The following is a 20,668-nucleotide window of genomic DNA, read 5'->3' on the forward strand; positions in this document are numbered from 1 at the left end:
GCTGCCATTGTCAAGTCATGATAGTGAAGCAAATTAAGAGAGCGAAGGCAAGCGGGAAAGTTCTTTGCAATTGCAGAATTTCGATCTCTTCTGCACAAAATGTACAAACATTTGCATTTGTGCCGGTCCCTGATTTCAAAAATATTTATTAAAATAACTTTCACACCAAATAAATTGATTGGAATATTCCCAGTATCAAGATGCATTATTTGAAGGGTCCACAAAATTATTACAGGTAATATATATATATATATATGTGTGTGTGTGTGTGATGGGCAATGCATTATTATTGTTATTATTATATTAATTACTATATAATCCCCAATGAGAAACATGTTTATGTTTTAAGCGGTCTCCAAAGGGGCCTCAATTATTGCCAAGAACGTGGCCTTCCCTCCCGGCTGTCCTTTTATGATAATTAATTCTTGAAAATAGTAGTGATATATTCCTTTTAATTCTTGAATTTGTAACTGGAGATTGGGGAAGAGATTGTTTATGGGGGGCACTATAGTCATTTCACACCTGACCTACAAATAATGGGCCGACCAAATACCATGCCCCAAAAGTGATGAAAGGCAATGTTAAGAGAGATGGCCCTCGCCCTTCATTATTTTTCTGTCCACAAAAATTAGGAAATATTATGAAAAAAGAAAAATTAAACACAGGCCCAAAGGACGCGATGATTGATGAGAGAAGCGTCGCTGGGCGAAGTGGCCCTTCTATAATACTAATAGTCTATATATAGGCCCCAAACCGTCGAGACCGTTGCCAAGATCTGCTCGCCGGGTTGCTCTCTGTCGACGAAGAGACCACACAAATTTTGGAAGCTATCTCTAGCTCTCGAAGCCAATTCCTTTCAGGTAGTCCATTTTCTTGCCTCCCCTACCTTCTTTTCGTCCGTTTCTTCGTTTCTCCTCTTTACTTTGAGTCATTTCTTAACTGTAATTGAGAGGTATTTAGTTTTTCGTTCGCGGGCTTCTTGTTTGGTGTCTCAATGTCTCGATTCTGTGCTTGTTATCTCATCTGGGTTTTGGCTGTATCGTCTGTTTTCTGATGTTATCTGCTACGATTGTTCGGGGTTCTTGCACTCTTGTTCTAGGAGGACGTGCTTGGAGATTTGCTCTTATTTTGTGTTAATTATCATTCATGAACTAGCTTATTTTGCGTAATTTCTATGTGATTTCAGTTAAAAGGTGGTTTTTGTCCTGTGCTTTGATTTCTCATTTCCCTGTACCCTCTTCCCACTTCCTTTTTGCTTTCTGCAAGGACTTGGTGGTGTACATTATAAGCTGTATCGTTGTGGTTTTACGGTGTAATTTCTGATTTTGAGTTCTGGCCTGTAATTTTACTACTCACTGATTCGGAGTTCATGCGGTTAGGTTGCCAGGTTCCTTAGGTAGTTATATAATAATTGTACGACAGATGTTTCCCCCTTTACTGGTTTTGGGCATGCGCATTTATGGATTCTGCTATTGCTTTGCTTCTTGTCATTTCTTTGCTCTCATGTTCTATGGAAAGACTATGATTATGAACTATTTTTCGTCGGCTTTGGGTTTATGTCTGTGATTGGTAGTTTTACCAATTATTTCTGTGGTATGTAAGATAATAAAGTTCGTTGACATTAATTTTGGTTTGTGGTAGAGGGAAAGCCTTGGTTGCAATGGTAAGGTTGCTACTTTGTGACTGGAACGTGACAAATTCAAACGATGGAAATAGTCCTTTTGTAAAGCTGGGTAAGGATGTGGAAAAACAACCCTCCCTGACCCATGCATGGCGCGCGGGAGAGCCTCGCACATTTGGGGATGCCCTAATCTTGATATGTTGTATCCAAACTTCTTTTTCTAGGGGTGGAAATGGATAGAGGCTTTAATTATTTTGTTGCTTTTGATGGTGTCAAAGTTGTTTTCTCCATTCCCTACCTATCTGACTACCAGAATTCACATTCTTCTTCATGATTTTGGCAGAATGGGAAGCACTGGTGGAACTAACTATGGAGCTTACACCTACGAGCACCTTGAGAGGGAACCATACTGGCCTTCTGAAAAGCTCCGGATTTCCATAACCGGTGCAGGAGGGTTCATTGCATCGCACATTGCCAGGCGACTGAAAAGCGAGGGTCATTACATCATTGCTTCAGACTGGAAGAAGAATGAACACATGACTGAAGACATGTTCTGTCATGAGTTCCATCTTGTTGATCTCAGGGTGATGGACAATTGTCTGAAGGTCACGACTGGAGTTGATCATGTGTTCAACCTTGCTGCTGATATGGGTGGTATGGGCTTCATTCAGTCCAACCACTCTGTGATTATGTATAACAACACAATGATCAGTTTTAACATGCTTGAAGCGGCAAGGGTCAACGGAGTCAAGAGGTTTGTAATATGCAACTTGCTAAATCTGTCTAATTTTTATCAGTTTTTACCAGTTAATTATTGCATTTTAACAGGCATCTAATGAATATTCTCCGTCATTTGTTTGTATGCACACCGACATAATTCTTTTCTTCTCGTGAAGTCACATTATGATATAAAATGATTAGTCGTTTACCATGTGTGACAGCAGAACTGCTATGTCGTTCTATAACTGCTAATGAAGTAAAAGAGTTAAGAGGAAGACAAAAAAAAAACTTAGTGGGAGACTGTTGGAAACAAGAACAAGCTATATGAAAAGATATGCAGAGGATAGAGAGAACACAAAGGCTGGAATATTTTATTGAGCAGTAAAAGCACATATTTATACATCAAAGATGTAAAACTGAATTGCTGAAAATTAGCTAACAAACAACCTAAGAAATCTGAAGTGTATCAGATAGTTGCTAATTTATTAGTTATGGATAAGACTAACTTTAACAGCTATTTTGACTCTTTTAAACCACATCAGCAGCTTTTAAGTAACGTTTTCAACACTCCTCCTTGACTTTGGAGCTGCATACTCCCAACTTCAGCCTCAAATTTTCAAAATGAGCTTTACGTAGTGCTTTTGTAAATATATCAGCATTTTGGTCTTCAGTTTTGCAGTAAACCAGCTGCACTTCTCTGTCTTTTTGCACTTCTCTCAGAAAATAGAGTTTAACCTTCAAATGCTTTGTCTTGCCATGGAACACTGAGTTATTAGCAATTGAAATTGCAGCTTGGTTGTCCACAAAAATCTTTGTGCCTTGTTCATGCTTCATCTGTAAATCAGCCATAAGTTTCTTGATCCAAAGAGCTTGATTTGCTGCAGCTGTGGCTGCTACATATTCTGCCTCAGCTGTGGACTGTGCTATAATTTCTTGTTTCTTAGAACAGCATGAAAAAATGCCAGAACCAAAACTAAAACAATAGTTAGAAGTGCTCCTCATATCATCAACACATCCAGCCCAATCACTATCAGAATAACCATGAAGATTGAAATCCTTGTCTTGATTGAATTTTAAGCCATAATCAACTGTGCCTTTGACATATCTAACAATTCTTTTTGCTGCTTGTAAATGAATTTTGCGAGCACAGTGCATGTACCTTGACAAAAGGCTTACAGCTTGCATGATGTTTGTCCTAGTTGCTGCTAGGTACATCAGGCAACCTATTAGGCTTTTGTACAGCGTTTCATCAACCTTTTCAGCTCCATCTTCTCTGCATAATTTTTCCTTTTGATTCATTGTAGTAGTTGGCTTGCATTCTTCCATGTTGAACTTTTTGAGAATTTCCTTTCCATATTTCTGCTGGTGCACAAAAATTTCATGTTGTTTTTGCTGCATTTGCATACCAATGAAGAATGACATCTTCCCAAAGTCTGTCATCTAGAACATGTCTTCCATACTTTCTTTAAAGCAGCCAATTAACTCCTCATGGCTTTTTGTAACATGCAGATCATCAACATATAAAGACACCACAAGTAATTCATCATTAGCTTTCCTTACGTATAGAGTAAATTCACTTAAGACACTTTTCAAAGCCTAAGTTCACCAAGTATAATCAATTCTGCTATACCAGGCCCTTGGTACCTGTTTTAAACCATAGAGGGCCTTTTTCAGCAAATAAACCTCTCCTCCTGTCCTTGAACGGTAAATCCTTCAGGTTGTTCAACAAAAATCTTTTCCTTCAAGTATCCATTCAGAAAAGCTGACTTGACATCCATTTGGTGTATAATCCAGCCCCTTTGAGCAACAAAGGCCAGCAACATTCTTATGGTATCCAATCTAGCAACAGGGGCAAATGTTTATGAGTAATCCACTCCAAACATTTGTGCATATCCTTTGACAACGAGTCTGGCCTTTTGCTTGTTTACAGAACCATCCGGATTGAACTTGGTTCTGTAAACTCGCTTTACTCCAATAACTTTCTTATGTTCAGGTCTGTCCACCAGCTGCCATGTCTGATTCTTTTCAATCATCTTAAGCTCCTCTTTCATTGCAGCCACCCATTTCTGATCTGCTGCAGCTTCTTCATATCCAGTAGGTTCCATCATAGCAACATTGCATCTTTGATAAATATTTGAGAGAGATCTGGTTCCTCTGACTCGTGAATCATCAATATCATCATTCTCCTCCCGAACTTCAATCTTCTTCTCATTGTTCCAACTCTAGCTGTCTGACTCAAAAAATTTGACATCTCTGCTGATGATCAGTTTGTTACTTTGTGGAAAGTAGATCCTATAGGCCTCTGAAACTGAGTTATAGCCTACAAAGATCCCAGGTTCTGCTTTCTTGTCCAACTTGTCTCTCTTAACCTGTGGAATGTAAGAGAAACACAAGCAACCAAATGTTTCTAGGTTAAACATCTTTGGTTTGTATCCATACCATGCTTCAAACAGTCTTTTTCTGGACAGCTTTTGTTGGTAATCTGTTCAGCAAAAAAACTGTTGTATTTGCAGCCTCAGCCCAAAACTTTTTTGGCAGCCTTTTGTCATGCAACAAACACCTTGTCATTTCCATGATAGTTCTGTTTTTTCTCTTCACAACCTCATTCTGTTGAGGAGTGTAAGATGCTGTTAGCTAGTGTTCAATGCCTGCTTCTCCACAGAATTTATTAAATCTTTCTGAGGTATACTCAGTTCCATTATCAAACCTGATCACTTGCAACTTGCAATCGCTTTGAGTTTCCACCCAAGTTTTGAACTTCCAGAAAATGTCAGCAACCTCAGATTTAAACTTCATAAAATAAATCTGGCACATTCTTATGTGATCATCAATGAAAGCAATATAGTAGTTACTGCCATTCAAAGATGATGTTTTTTGAGGTCCTCCCACATCTGTGTGTACTAACTGCAGTTTTTGTGTAGCTCTCCAGGCTTTATTTTTTGGAAAAGGAAGCCTTGTTTGCTTCCCATATTGGCAGGCAGGACATGTAGGAAGTTCCTCTTCTAATTCAGGCAAACCTTCCACAAGATTATTTTTCTTCATGTACATTAGAGCACCATGATGAAAATGCCCCAGCCTCGTATGCCACAAAACAACGTTGGAATCTTCTTTGAGTACAGCAGCTTGCTCCTCTCCCATAAAATCCAATGTAAAGCTTTTATTTTTCATTTTGACCTTGAACACTTCTCTGCTGCATCTTTAATCATGCAGCACTTGTCTTCAAACAACACCTTAAAGCCTTTATCAAGCAACTGACCAACACTCAACAGATTTTGATTAATTTCAAGAACATATAAGACATCTGAAATTAATTTCAAACCTCAATGCCCTTCGATTGCTACTGTCCCTTTTCCTTTGACTTGAATGTAATCTCCATTTCCAATTCTGACTTTGGAGACAACACTCTTGTCAATTTCTCTGAAAAGCTCTTGATCATACGCCATGTGATTTATGCAACCACTGTCTATAAGCCAACTTTCAGTTGAGCTACAGGTGGCTAGGCATGAAGCTGTGAACAACTACTCCTCCTGAGGTTGATTATCAGCTTGCTTGGCTTCTCCCAAGTGTTGTTGAGACTTGCATACCCTTTCCATTAGGGATGACAATTGCAACTGAAACCGTGGGAGCTGACCCGAAATCGAATCGGTCAACGCGATTAAAAATCGTTTGACTGGGTAATGGTTTGATTTGGGGAAAAACCAAACACTGTTTCAATGGGTATGGTTTGGTTATGGTTTTCACTAAAACCAAACCAAAACCCGAACTGAAACCGAACCGTTGTGTGGGTAACCGAACCGAATATATAAATATATATAATATATATATATATATAATATATATTATATATTAGAGGGGCGACTGCGAAACCCAGCCCCAAACCCACCCTAGCCAAGCCCACTTGTGAACCCACCTCAGCCCAGCCCACTTGCAAACCCTTCTCTTCTCCTCCTTCCTCTCTTGACCTCGCTCTCGCTCTCTCTCACCCTCGTTGCCTCTCGCTCTCGGCCTCCTCTCTCTTGCTCGTCCGCTCGTGCTTGCCCTCGCTCTCTACCTCTCTCTTGTAGTCTTGCTCTCGCTCGCCTTCACTGGCTCTCTCTTGCTCTCACTAGGGCTTGGCCCCTCTTGCTCGCACTCGCCCTCACTCTCTACCTTTATTGCTCTCGCTCGCCCTCGCTCTCGACCCCTCTCGCTCATGCTCACCCTCGCTCTCTGCCTCTCTCTTACTCTCGCTCCGTCCACTCCTGTAAACAGTAGCAAACTCTTTTCCCTCTCCCCTTCTCTCTCGATCCGTTCTCTTTCGCCCTCGCTTTTTCTCACTACCTATCTCGCCCTTCCTCGCCCTCTCTGTAATACAAATACAGTTTTGAGAGCAATAATCGAAACATAAGAAGCGTCGACCAGGAGAGTCGGGAGTCGTGGACCTTCGTTTTCTGAGCATCACACTTGAATTGCCTTATGCAATTTATCTCTGTACGCCGACAACAAGGTCTCTCTCTCTCTCGGCAACTCACAAATTAGGGATTTTGACTTGATTTATTATTTTGGTCTGATTGATGCGCAAATGCCTAAATCTAAATCTAACTTCCATTCTATATTTTTATGTAAATCTGTAATGTTTAAGAATGTGTTTGTGTTTGCTATTTCTTTCTTTACTCCTCTGTTTTGATTCTTTTTCCCCTTACTGTAATGAATTGGAAGGTCGAACTTTATATTTCCTCCCTCCGCACTTGCATCGATTTTTTTGATCAAATATTAATATATATTGTGGGTGTGTTTATGTTTGTCACTTAGATGTATAAATAAATTAAATTATTGCAATTTAGGAGGCACCGTCAATTTGAAGCCAAAAGCATGGGGTTAATGTTAGGATTTTCACCTAATAGTTAGATATATGTTTGCATAATGTTATTGTTAGTTGCCACAACTGTGAAAGGCATAATGTAGTGCATGCAGATCAACAAGTTTTTATGAATGCTATTTGTAAGAGTTTGTTTTTATTTGTTGGTATGGATTAAACTAAAAAAATCATGATTAAAACCAAAACCGAATGATTTGGTTATGGTTTTTAATTTTTAAAACCAATGGGTTAATGGTTTGGTTTTGGTTTTAGTATTTTAAGTTTGGTTTGGTTATGGTTTTAGCAAAAATCGAAACCAAATCGAATCATTGCCAACCCTACTCTCCATATGCCCCAACTGTATATGCCCCAACTGACCACACTTGTGGCATCTTGCATCTGGCTTCCGCCAACATTTGTTTTGTGGATGATTGATTTTCTTGCAATAGGGACATGGTGGAAAAGCTTGAGAGCTGTTCCCTGAACTTTTGGGTTGTTATAGTCCTGCCTCTTTTTCTTATTCTTGCCACCATTGTTGCTTTGTGATTTGACTTGAAAAACACCTTCAACAGATCCTAACTTTTGGGTTGTTATAGTCCTGCCTCTTTTTCTTATTCTTGCCACCATTGTTGCTTTGTGATTTGACTTGAAAAACACCTTCAACAGATCCTTCTTGCCTCATAAGCCTCCTTTGTTCTTGTGCCTGTAAAGCATTTAGCAATTCTATCAAAGTAATACTTGACAAATCTTCAGTGTTTTCCAGAGATGAGATTGTAGCTTCAAACCTTTATGGAATAGTAACAAGAATTTTTTCACAATTCTAGAATCATCAAATGTGGTACCAAAAAGCCTTACTTTATTAGCAATACTGAGAAGTCTATCAAAGTAATCCTTGATTGTCTTTGAATCCTTCATCCTTTGTATCTCAAACTCTCGGATCAGATTTAACACCTGCATACCTTTGACACTTTCATTTCCTTCATATTCTTGCTTCAAGAAATCCCAGATTTCTTTGCTTGTTTTCAACGTTATAATTTTGGTGAAGATGGATGAGGAGACAGCTGCAAATAGGCTTGCTTTTGCCTTTGACTTTCTCTGCTTCTTTTCTTTGTGACTATTGATTTGTGCCATTGTTGGATTGTCTGACAAAGGAGGAACCTTATATTCATTTTCAACAACTTCCCAAAGATCATTTGCTTCAAGATAGGCTTCCATACGAACAACCCAACTTTGATAATTTATTCCATCAAACATTGGTGGTGCAAGAATAGTGAATGAAGGTTCTGAATCCATTTAAAATGGTTTGTAGGGTTTTGTGTGTTGTGTAAGATAGGTGATAGCTGTTTTGGGTTGTGTTTGGGCTTACTCAATCTCACAGGTCCCTCAAGAAAAAAGCTCTGATACCAATTTGTTGGAAATGAGAACAAGCTATATGAAAAGATATGCAGAGGATAGAGAGAATGCAAAGGCTGGAATATTTTATTGAGCAGTAAAAACACATATTTATACATCAAAGATGTAAAACTGAATTGCTGAAAATTAGCTAGAAATCAGCTAACAAACAACCTAAGAAATCTGAAGTGTATCGGATAGTTACTAATTTATTAGTTATGGATAAGACTAACTTTAACAGCTATTTTGACTCTTTCAAACCATATCAGCAGCTTTTAAGTCACGTTTTCAACAGAGACTCTAAGGTTTGATATGAATTATAAGGGTCTTACAAATGATAAGGTGAAAAAAAAAAAATGATTGGAATACTAGAAGTCACGTAGCCGACCCCATGTAGTGGGATTAAGGCTTGATATAATGTTGTTGTTGTAGTCTATCCATGCTAAAGAGGGTGACTCTCTTCCGATGAAATGGGAAGCAAAGTATCCTATTAAAGGAGCTGTGTTGACTTCAAATGCCTTCTGTAGTTTGTTGTCAGCTAAATGTTGTCTGTTTTCCATGGGTGTAAACCTGGCTGAGTTAAGAAGTTTGTTGTATTCAACTTACTAAATCTGTTTATTATTTTTTATTATTTTTTTCGGTTTTTATCAATTAACGACTAACTGGCATCAATCAAATATTCTCTGTTATTTGTTTGTACACGCACCGACAATAATTGATTTCTCCTTTTGAAGTCACTTTATGATCAAACCTGATTATTGTCTTTTAGCATGTGTGACAATAGAATTGCTATGCTATATGAATACTAGTTAAGTAAAAGAGGTCAAGGAAGACAAATGAAAATCTGATGGGATAATCTTAGGGATAATGAGTTATAAGGGCTTTACAAAAGATAAGGCCATAATAGAAATGACTGGCTTGCTAACTAGAATTTATGTAGCTGCCCCACATAGTAAGATTTAGGCTTGATATGTTGTAGTCTATTCATGCTAAAGAGTGTATACTCTCTTTTGGTGAAATGGGAAGAAGAATAATATATTAATGCAACTTTGTGGACTTCAAATGCCTAGTCTCTGCTTTGCCGTCAGCTAAATGTTGTCTGCTCTCCATGGGTGTAAAACTTGATGGAGCTCGTTGACTACCAATGCACAATTTCGTAGATCCATGCCAAAAGTTAACTCATAGATTATTTTATTGTTTCCTTTGTTAAAACTCTTTTCAATTCCTTTTGTATTGTTATTGAAGAAAGGCGTATGGCTGAGTAGTCTTGGTTATTTCAACCCATTTAAAGGGAGTTAATTGACTTCATCACACGAAACACCCTGGAAGCCATGAAGTTGCCGGGCAATGGTGTTTTGATAGAAAATCCAGTTGTATGTAGTTTTGCAGCTACTTGCTTCTAGTTACTGTTATTAGATTTTGCCATATTCAAATTGACAGTATGACGTTTTGTATTGCCTGCAGGTTCTTTTATGCATCCAGTGCTTGTATTTACCCCGAGTTTAAGCAGTTGGACACTAACGTGAGCTTGAAGGAGTCCGATGCTTGGCCTGCAGAGGTTTTTCCCTGCAACTAATATATCTTGATTGCATTACATATATCAACTGGGATTGTTTCAACAAAATAGGTAAAATCCTCCTGTGGTTTAATTTTAGCCTCAAGATGCATATGGCCTAGAGAAGCTTGCATCGGAGGAATTATGCAAGCACTACACAAAGGACTTTGGCATTGAGTGCCGGGTCGGACGGTTCCACAACATCTACGGACCATTTGGCACATGGAAGGGTAGGCAAAGAAAGTAACTTGAGATGAGTTTCTTTTGGGAATTCTATTATTAATGTATTTAACTTATTTGGTGGCCGCAGGTGGGAGGGAGAAAGCACCGGCTGCATTCTGTAGAAAGGTCATCACCTCCACCGACAAGTTTGAGATGTGGGGGGATGGGCTGCAAACCCGCTCATTCACCTTCATCGATGAGTGTGTCGAAGGTGTCTTGAGGTAGGCTTCTTATCCATATACATTTTCTTTCTGGAGTTGCATCAAAATGTGATTTTTCTTGGACCCAAAACTGTATGGAGATCCAATGCTGGCTGATGTTGATATTCAGGAATCTTGTATTGGCAACTGTTTTTGAGGTCTAAGTCTTCCAACTATATGAAACTCTTTTCATGTTGTCAACAGGAAAAAAAATTGATCTTAATGGGGGTATAAAATTGAATTCATGTCTTTTCCATGTATTTTGGTGTGATTCTATTGAAGGAGATTCATAGCATTGGCAATCTGCGTTAGCAATAGATTTGTTTTGGAAGATTATATTTAAGGAGTTTTGTGATAGAACTTATAACAGAACTTCAGCGCCACACATCTCTTTAAGAGTCAAAATGAGGTAGGACCAGACAATTCAACCAGCACACGCGTGAAAAAACTTTGTGCTGGTCGGGCTATTTGTGGTCTTGTACTTCAAATGCGCCAACAGTTTATTTCCTTTTAACTTGGGGGGCACTGTATTCTTGTCGGTTTTGTCTTGACTTAAGAGTTCTTTACGTCCAGATTGACAAAGTCAGACTTCAGAGAGCCGGTGAATATTGGGAGTGACGAAATGGTGAGCATGAACGAGATGGCTGAGATCGTTCTAAGCTTCGAGGACAAGAAGTTGCCAATCCACCATATCCCGGGGCCAGAGGGTGTTCGTGGGCGAAACTCGGACAACACTCTCATAAAGGAGAAGCTCGGCTGGGCTCCTGCAATGAGACTTAAGGTATGTTGTGTTGATGCTAGTATTTTGGCTTTGTCTAAGTGTCCCCCAGATCCACTCTCTCTATTGAACTCACCGGTCATATCCCGGACACGTCTTGATGCCTTACAGGACGGGTTGAGAATCACCTACTTCTGGATCAAAGAGCAGATTGAGAAAGAGAAGGCTCGGGGTGTTGACTTGTCGGTTTACGGATCATCCAAAGTTGTGGGAACTCAAGCTCCGGTTCAGCTGGGCTCTCTCCGCGCTGCCGATGGCAAAGAATGAATAGGATTAGACCAAGCAAAGAAGTTGGCGTCTGTGCGTTTGAAGGATAGATATTTGAATTTGATCAATGCGACGATGCATATTTATAATGGATTCTGCTAGTTCTCTTGCTGCTGTAACCATCTTTCTATGTCTTGCAATGCTCCTCCTGTATTGATTTATTGGCAGTATGTATCAACCACCTCGATGTGGTGCTTTGTTTTCTTTTGGATTTATGAAGGGTCGTTTGTTAAAATGTGCAATATGAGAGATATTAAAATAAGTTTGGAATGTTTTTCGGATCAAGATATGATATGATTAAAATAAAGTTGGAAACATTTTAAGATTTTTATTAGGTTGTGTTAAATTCTTTGAAATTTATTAGTTGTATTTTTTTTTTTTATGTGTTTGTTCATGCATATGATAGGTAGATAAGATTTTTTTTATTAAAATATTTTTATTACTAAATTTATTTAAAATTATTTGTTAATATCAAAAATGAATTTATTATTAAACTAGTATTTATAATTAATATGAATTATTAAAAAATAAAAATAAAAATATTTTATTTTCTAAATTCATCTTTAAAAAAAGATTTTAAAAAAATTAAAAAATAAAAATAATTATTATTAGAATTACAATAATTTTACCTAGATAATTAAAAATAGTCAACATATTTTCATAATAGATAATAAAATATAAAATTAAATAAAATAATTTAAAAATTAGTGAAAGGAATTTTATTAATTAATAAAATATATATAGAAACAGAAATTTAAATTTTAAAAATGAGTGAAAGGAATAATGTTATTTAAATTTTAAAAATTATCAAAATATATGATAATTTAAAAATGTATTAAATAATATTAATTATAAGATTTAAATGAATAAGTTCTTTAATAAATTTAAAATTTTAAAATGTATTAAATGACACTAACTAATCTACAAGGGACATATAGGTAATTGAGATTTATCTGTAAAATGTCAAATAAATTTATCTGAGGGGAGAGGTTAGATAAATTTATCTTAAAAGAAAAAGATAGTTAGATAAGTTTGACAAATATATTAAAAAAGTCAAACATTCAAAATATTTTCTATATCTAATATTTTTTTCTTTTTATTTTGATTAACAAACCGAGTCAAGGTTCAAAGTTGACTAGTTTTGGGTCTTTGGGCTTGACTTATTTACATTTCAAGTGTTTTTAAAATCAAGTCATTTATGAGATTAGTTGTATAAAAATTCTTTGCGCTTGATTCATAAATCATGTTACAGTATTTGGACTCAAGAAACGAGCTTTCAATTCATAGTTTGATTATTATAATAATTAAAAAATATAACAACTAAGCCAATGATAAAGTCTAAAATACAAAATTAAATTGGCCACAAACCCTAAAAAAGATTATACAACTTAACAGGTCTTTCATGAGTTCTGGGCTTTGTGGGGTACCCAACAGGGTATAATTTGCAAAGGACATGGACTCCTGCCTGGCCCACAAAGAAACATGTCCACAGCTCCAGCCCTAATAATTGGGCCGACGGCCCACGTGGTGGGTAAGAAATAATAAAAGAAAAAACTTGGAAAAAAAAAAAAAAAAAATCCTTCCTGTTTGGTTGCCTAGAAAAAGTAGTTGAAGTTGTATGCCCACAACATCTATATTCATTTCATTTGTTTTCTCAACGACCGAGCTATATATATATATATATATATAGAGCTTGTACAACTACTTTGATCAAATTCTGATTCACTTATCCAATATTAATTTCATTCATCAGAGAGCCTAAACCACCAACCAACCAATCATTGGCTTCTGATGATCGGTAAAGAATTATCTTCTAAACCAGCCCATAAATTATGCAATAATTTGACTGATACCTACCGTTTATTCCTTAATGCAGTACTTAAGCAAGCAAAGATGCTTGCTTGCTTGATGTTACATTATCTTGAGATATAAGACTAATATATATATATATATATATAATCTTTTCAACTTGTTTTAATTACTTTAGGGTTAGAAGCTCAAAATCAAACACTGTTCATTGACTCAAGAGATTTGGACTGTATTTTCCATTTCCTAGTTGCCCTTAATTTGTCCTTTTTGTTTCACATTAGAATAGGGCGCGTGGTGCGGTCTTGAGTTGGTACTATTAAAATGCAAATTGATGGCTGCCTAATTGGATTCGTAAACCACCAATTAAGTCATAATCTGGATTAATTTTGACCAACATTGGTGGGTTTGTCGCATGCAATGCCTCTCAGATCAGATCTGGTTTAAAACCATTAAAACTTCATTAGCAATCAATCAATCATTACTCTAAGTTTAATCTGACATTAGCAAAAGCTTATGGGAGAGATTAATTGTACAAGTATATGTATTGAATATTTGACAATCCCTTTCATGGGTTTCTTTATCTCAAATAGCAACAAAATTGTATGATGATAGGAGTTGGTGACCATAAAAGTTTGTTTAAGGTTTGAGTGTGTTTGGTAATTGTTATTGATTTTTAAAGTTTGTTTAAAATTTGTTTGACTTAAAAATGTTGGGTTCAATCTCTTTATATATTCATCAATCTTAGTATTAAAGGTAGAATAAAGTAATTATCTTTTAGAGTTTATGCCTCTATATAGACGTATTGTGAGGCGAGGGATGTTTACGATCATGCCACATAAATAGTTAAATCTAAATCCGTGAGTCAATCAAGACAAGGGAAGATTTAGACTCAAATTAAGACGGATTTAATTATTTGAACTAAATCTTTGACTTAAATTAAAATTTGAACTCATCTAAATATGTTGAAACAATTATAAACTCCAAAAAAACTCAAACAAAACGTATTATTATAATTTTATAAAAAATCAAAATTCTCCACAGACTAATTATTAACGATCTACACACTTTGAGGTGAACACTAGATATCGAAATTTGTTTAATTTATTATATAAATAAAGAGTTTACAAAAGACCCAAAACTCTAAACATAAAAAAATAAAAACAATCTCACCAGTATTCACTGCTCTCTAAATTGTACCTTAATTGATAATCTTAATAATTATATATATATATATATATATTTACCATATTACTTATTTGCTAGAATATTCATTCTTATGCATTGAATTGGGTTGCTTAAATTAAAATTCAAGTTAATTGACATTTATTAAAAATTAAAACACCCATCAAAACAGCCCATGATAATTGAAAACTTGTCCCCATCACAACATTTTAGTAATATCTTTTAAAGAATTATTATAAAAATATTAATTTTCATATCCATAAATCAAATGATTTTACCTGAATATTTACAGAACATGACCAATCAAAATGGCATCCAGAGACGTTCGAGGTTGGACGCGTGGCGTGAGTGATCATAGCTTACGCAGGCAATGATAATTGGCTGAAATTGAGGCATATTAGGTGCTCGCCCACTCTTGGAACCTAGAGACAGTTGTATTGTACGAGAGAGAGCCCAATAATTGCCATACGAAAGCAAAATCATCAGCATCAAGAGGCCATTTTCCTTAGCCAAAAATAAAATCAGCTGAAAATATGCAGATTTTGAACCTACAGTTGCCAGACCCCCCTTCTCTTGCAGAGCCCATTTGAGGGAAGCCAATGAAGGAAAGAAGAAAGCTTCGATCTGATATGGCGATGGTCCCCAGATTTGGCTTTTTCTTATTCATATGCATGGCAGAGAGAGCAGAGCAGCCACTAATGGTACTAGGGTGGTTTAGTTCCCCATTTAATCCAAGCTCTGCAAATTTCATCAATGAAGCCCTCAATAATTCCAAAGTCTTTGGTACTCGATCAAGCTTTGTTCTTCCTGGCCACCATGCTTCATTTGAACCTAAAAATCTTAAAATCCTGGTCATATGAATCATTCCAAATCCTGAGTTACAATTATTCGTTTTAATTGTTTTGTTTATTTTCTTGAACTTAAGAATGTTTTAACATTTGGGTCTTGATCGATGGATGGATGGATCGATCTTAAATGAATAGATTTTCAGCACAAACTTGGTTTCAGCGGGTCAACACTCATTTAACTTTAAAGTTATAATTATTTATTCACTAAACTTTAAATTATAACAAGTTACTCATTGAATTTTATTTAATGTCAACCATTCATCACTCGTTACAACTCCATCAGATATTACAAATGAAAAATGTTAACATAATCCAACAAGGCTAATGGAATCCGACGTAACAAAAGTAAATTTAACATACACTTATTGAACTTTAAAAATGTAATTACTTACTCACCGAACTTTACTCAACGTCAACCATCCATCATTCTGTTACATCATCGTTTGAACTTGAAACGTATTAAAAGATTTTTATATATATTTGAGATCACTTACTTCTCAAATCAAAAGTCAAAAATTAAACTAATAATTCAAATTAAAAAAATTATTGATGCAAATCAAAAGTAAAAAAAAAAAAAAATATTTGCTTCTATTACGAATAATAAAATTCACAAAAAATGTATTTAATAATAAGATCAAGAGTCAAAAACTAAGTACAAAAATCGTATTTCTTCTAAGTCAAAAACTAACAATCTTTAATTCATCATCGCCTCAAACAAAACACTTATCCATTCAAACTATGTGACTCTATGACCATCTTAAGAAAATAAAAATTCAATCCTAAACGGTGGTCACCAAGTTCACTCATTACATCTATGCCAATTTGATATAATACATCAGTGTGGGTGCAACAATATCTGATGACTAGCATACCTTCAGTGAGTGACCAAATTGCTCATATCCAGTGAGCGGCATACCTTTAGTGAGTGACCAAATTGCTTTTTTTTTGCACCCACAATGATGTATTATAAAAAAAATCTAAACATACATTTTCTTTTACTTTCAATTTGCATCATTAGTTTTTTTAATTTGAATCATTAGTTTAGTTTTTGACTTTTAGTTTAAGAAATAAGTGATCTTAAATGCATATAAAAATCTTTTAATATGTTTCAAGATCAGACGTTGATGTAACAGGGATAATAGATGGTTGACATTGAGTAAAGTTCAGTAAGTATTTACATTTTTAAAGTTCAGCGAGTATATGTTAAATTTACTTTTGTCACTTCGAATTCTGTTAGCAGTTTTCATTTATAATATCTGACGGAATTGTAACGAGTGATGAATAGTTGACATTGAGTACATTTCAATGAGTAACTGATTATAATTTAAAATTTAGTAAATAAATAATTATTTTATTAATTTTACCCCGTAAACAAGAAGACAAGATGTAGCATCATCAATCAACTTTTAATTTCTTCTAAGTAAACTTGGAATTTTTCTAATTGCCTTTCTAATCAAGTTATAATCTTTTGTTTGTCTTTTATCTTGTTGCCAAATTGTCCTTCTTGGCTGGCTAACCTTAAAAAAAAAGAAAGAACTTGTTTAAACAACTTACATCTTCTAGGAACCGAAGCAATTAATATACTAATTTAGTTTTTTTCGATGAGTCCAATAAATAATTTGTGTTTAATGGATCAACATAAATAATAATTGCATCAGAGTATTTGATAAATAATTAAGGATTTTGGTAAGCCCACTGGTTAAAGATATATATTTTTTAATTTACATTTTTACGTTAAAGATAATAGTTAACGTTATCTTATATAAAAATGTGACAGTAAATTAATTATATGTCACTATTTTGTACTCTTTTTGTACAAACTATTAATGAAAAAATTGTAGAATACATGATAAGGTAGCCCTGTTGAAATGGTGGTATGATGGTGCCATCTCTTTATTTATTAAAGGGTGAATACTGAACAGTTGGTTGCTCTGGTTTCTTGTGCGCTCTGCTCTGCTCTGCTATGCTCTATTTATATAACTCTTTAACACAAGCAACACTCCCATTCCATTACGATTTCCATTGCCACTCCTCAGGAAGATAGAGAGAGAGGGTTGGTGAAGGGTTGCTTTCGTAAAGGCATTCTAATTGTAAACTTTATGGAATTGCTTTTAATATTATTTGGTTTGTGGGAAATCATGACATCACAACCCCTGATTACTTCTCGGAACTTCCTAACCGACCCTACCCACTCCAGCCCCTAGGAGATAACATTATTAGAAATAATAATAACATACTACTATATATATATATATATATATGTTCATTGCCAATTCTTAAATAAACAAAGATTTATAAAACAAATTTAACCAACCACCCACCTACTCTCCCTCCTTCCCTCACCCATTCATTATTCCAACAATTGCTCATAACCGTAATGAAATTGATAGAATATGAGTTTTAAGAAGGAAATAGAAAACAATTGGGCATTACGATAAGCGCTAAATTTGATAATAAAAGATGAGCAAAAAAAATCCAAAAATGGTTTGTGTTGGGTCTGGTCTGGGTGTTCGAGCAGGCAGCTGATTGCTGGACCCAATGCATTTCCTTCCACCGCCTGTGCACAAGGCATCGCACTCGTCCGGGCAAAGTGACAGATTACAGAGCAAGAAAACGAGAGAACGAGCTTTCAGGGGGGAGAGAAAATTTGAGAAACCCAAAAGCAAATTCACACATTACGTTGTTATTTATTATCATAGTGAGTAGTGGATCCTATTTCCTAATTCATAATTCCTATTCCTATTCCTATTACTCACGGCGATCGAGACGGCACGGGAGCCCAACCAGCCTGCCTGCCGTCACTATTTTCATTGAAACAAACAAAAAAAAAAAAAAAAAAGAGGAGGGAGCCAATGTCAATGTCGGGTTAAAATATATACCTTTTCCATATTTATATATATATATATATAATAATATATAATATATATGCTTGTGCCCGGAAAAAGAAAAACAGGAAAATTAATGAGAAAGCCAACTCCAAAATTTTTTAGGGTTTCTCTCGGAGGAGAGAGGCTAATCCGGTGACCACCTTGCCTCCTCTCTCGCAGCTCTTTGGCTTCACCGCCGGCGGCTGCCACTGGGACGGCTCTGCCGGAATATTCATCTCCTCGACGGACGGAGTCTCGATCTCAGCGGGCTCCGGCTCCGACCACGACGCTTCGTCTTGGAAAATCAGCTCAAACTCCCCGCAATCGCTCTCGCTTGTTGCCGGACAAGGCTTGTCTTCGGCCTTCTCGGCCGGAGCGTCAGTCTGAACGGCGTCGGTTTTTAGCGGTGTGGTGGAGGTGCGAGTGTGGGGAGAGAGCCATTTGGCTCGCACGTAATCGGCTTTCCTCCAGGGAGGGATGTGCATTCCCTTCTTCTTCAGGCTCTGCCTTGCCGCCTCCGACACGATGGAGACGATTTGCTGGAGACGATCGGCCTTGCCGACGAAAATGTGCGGCAGAGATTGGAGGATCGCTTTGTAGCCTCCGGTCGATCGAGCTATCTCGAACTCTGATGTGAAATCAATGTCTATCAACAGTCGCTCGCCTTCCACAATCACATCTATGTACTCGTATTCCCCTGTATAAACATATGAATTACAATCAGGTGACGAGTGGAACAAAATCTACCAGACAGAGAGAGAGAGAGGGGGGGCCGGGGTGGGGGAGAATAAGATTTCAGGGCTTACCTGCTGGATAGGAGGAGGATTTTTCCCATCTTGATTTGCAGATGGATGCATCGTAGCCAAGAAGCAGTAGACCATCGGAGACAATTTTTCGTAGATCGTCTTTTCGCTTGCAAGCTTTGTTCTTTTCGACAATCTTCGAAGTGTCAGCTAGGAGGTTCCTCTCGGCGACGCTTGCGCAGGGTATCAAACTCTACAACAAACAAACTTTCTCAGATAAACCTCAACTGAATGTGAATATGCGTTAATTGCACGTGTCATGTAGGGGGAACAAATTGTTATATAAATTGTGAAGCAAGCAATTACCATGAGCGTATCGAGAGAATCAGCGGAAGAAGCGGCTGGAATCGAGTCGCCAAAACCATAAGCAACGTCAAATTCGTCATCGGAGCTGTCATTGTTGTTCGCGTTGAAGCAATTGCAGCGATTGCGGCCACATTTAGCGGCCGATTGCTTGTCGGTATTCTCCTCGATGAAATTCTGAACCATTTTCGCCAAGCACACAGAACTGGGCTCGAATTCAGCCCCCCCTCCGCCTCCATCCTTGCCGTACTGGGCCTCGCTGGCCGCCGGCTTTTCCGCCGACGAAATCCGCAGAACGCTTGGGAACTGCCGATCAAAGAGCCTCTTGAGACGCGATTTCAGCACCGGAGGCTTGGCCAAGTCATTCCGGATCGACTCTCTATAGGCCTGAGAATCGAGAGGTTGAATCTTCATCGGAAAAGGCATGTCTCTCTGCAGCTATCAATCTAAAAGCTCCGTTTCCGTTCTCTCCCTCTCTCTCTCTCTCTGCTACTCCTAAATTATACTCTCTGTCGGTATTGCTCTAATGCTATGACTTGTAATCCTCAAATCACTGGAAACAAAACTTCACAAAAACTCACGAGCAGTAAAACCACTGAACCGCGAAATGAATGGCTCCGAGTTTATGCCGAACAATTTTCCCTTCATCACCTCAGAACAATTAATACTATCTCACATCAGCCGATCATCATAATCATCATCATATCATCATCATTTCTCTGACCCGATCCCAGAGATCAGTTCCAAGAAAATCCAAAAATCGTTTTAAACAAAATGGAGTACCTTTCTCTACCGCGTAGGAAAGGATCGAATGACTTCAACACTCCGCAGACGAAAACCGATTCTTCTCTTCCGAGTTAGGGCTTTTCGTGGAAGACGTGACGGTGGTGGAGAGGAGCGAGAACGTTGCGTGCGCGAACTGACCAATAGGCCGCCGGAATTTTCATTTTCCGGTCGAGGGCGGTGGAGATTCCCGAGTGGTTTTACAGCGGAGCCTGAAAAGGATACGAAAAAAAATGGGCTAGGGGATTGGGGTAGGATTGGGTTTTATATTATAGGAAAGGAGACGGGAGAGGGTGCTGACTAGGATAAAGTGGCACGTGTCCCGTGACGTGGCAAGGAGAATTCTGGAATTTTGATGTGACCGGGGAGCGGGGTGCCGAGAGAAGGACACGCGTCCCGGGCGAAAACGTGGGGGTTATTAATTGGATAAGAGGGATGGGCAAATTACGGGAACGCCCTTCTGGTATTCGTAGAAAAAGTG

General features: G+C 37.3%; 2 protein-coding genes across 4 annotated transcripts; one reads left to right on the forward strand and one right to left on the reverse strand.

The window, feature by feature from the left end:
* The first annotated feature begins 692 nt into the window (after positions 1 to 692).
* LOC127799293 (GDP-mannose 3,5-epimerase 2) lies at positions 693 to 11,923 on the forward strand. 2 transcript variants are annotated; one of them, XM_052333207.1, is made up of 7 exons: positions 693 to 860; positions 1,965 to 2,375; positions 10,035 to 10,128; positions 10,226 to 10,355; positions 10,436 to 10,568; positions 11,121 to 11,328; positions 11,437 to 11,923. In XM_052333207.1, the coding sequence occupies exons 2-7, from the start codon at positions 1,966 to 1,968 to the stop codon at positions 11,590 to 11,592; spliced, it is 1,131 nt and encodes a 376-aa protein (XP_052189167.1). In that variant the 5' UTR covers positions 693 to 860; position 1,965; the 3' UTR covers positions 11,593 to 11,923. The 2 variants fall into 2 exon arrangements, with proteins under 2 accessions (XP_052189167.1, XP_052189169.1); XM_052333209.1 differs by lacking the exon at positions 693 to 860 and adding an exon at positions 1,642 to 1,733.
* Positions 11,924 to 18,289: 6,366 nt separating this feature from the next.
* LOC127800454 (uncharacterized) lies at positions 18,290 to 20,422 on the reverse strand. Of its 2 annotated transcripts, XM_052335072.1 has the most exons (4): positions 20,188 to 20,422; positions 19,408 to 20,046; positions 19,105 to 19,294; positions 18,290 to 18,995 (listed from the first exon to the last, which is right to left on the reverse strand). In XM_052335072.1, exons 2-4 carry the CDS (start codon positions 19,828 to 19,830, stop codon positions 18,418 to 18,420), a joined length of 1,191 nt encoding a protein of 396 aa, XP_052191032.1. In that variant the 5' UTR covers positions 19,831 to 20,046; positions 20,188 to 20,422; the 3' UTR covers positions 18,290 to 18,417. The 2 variants fall into 2 exon arrangements, with proteins under 2 accessions (XP_052191032.1, XP_052191031.1); XM_052335071.1 differs by having other exon boundaries at positions 19,408 to 20,422.
* Positions 20,423 to 20,668: the final 246 nt, after the last annotated feature.

Source organism: Diospyros lotus, chromosome 4 (genome assembly GCF_014633365.1).
Source record: "Diospyros lotus cultivar Yz01 chromosome 4, ASM1463336v1, whole genome shotgun sequence".
NCBI lineage: Eukaryota > Viridiplantae > Streptophyta > Magnoliopsida > Ericales > Ebenaceae > Diospyros > Diospyros lotus.

Bases quoted from the DNA above. Each gene is read 5' to 3' on its own strand.
- LOC127799293 (XM_052333207.1), top strand. From the start codon at position 1,966: ATGGGAAGCACTGGTGGAACTAACTATGGAGCTTACACCTACGAGCAC. The intron at 2,376-10,034 runs GTTTGTAATATG...TATTGCCTGCAG, and splicing joins AGGGTCAACGGAGTCAAGAG to GTTCTTTTATGCATCCAGTG. The intron at 10,569-11,120 runs GTAGGCTTCTTA...CTTTACGTCCAG, and splicing joins TGTGTCGAAGGTGTCTTGAG to ATTGACAAAGTCAGACTTCA.
- LOC127800454 (XM_052335072.1), bottom strand. From the start codon at position 19,830: ATGCCTTTTCCGATGAAGATTCAACCTCTCGATTCTCAGGCCTATAGA. The intron at 19,295-19,407 runs GTAATTGCTTGC...TGTTTGTTGTAG, and splicing joins ATTCTCTCGATACGCTCATG to AGTTTGATACCCTGCGCAAG. The intron at 18,996-19,104 runs GTAAGCCCTGAA...ATGTTTATACAG, and splicing joins ATCCTCCTCCTATCCAGCAG to GGGAATACGAGTACATAGAT.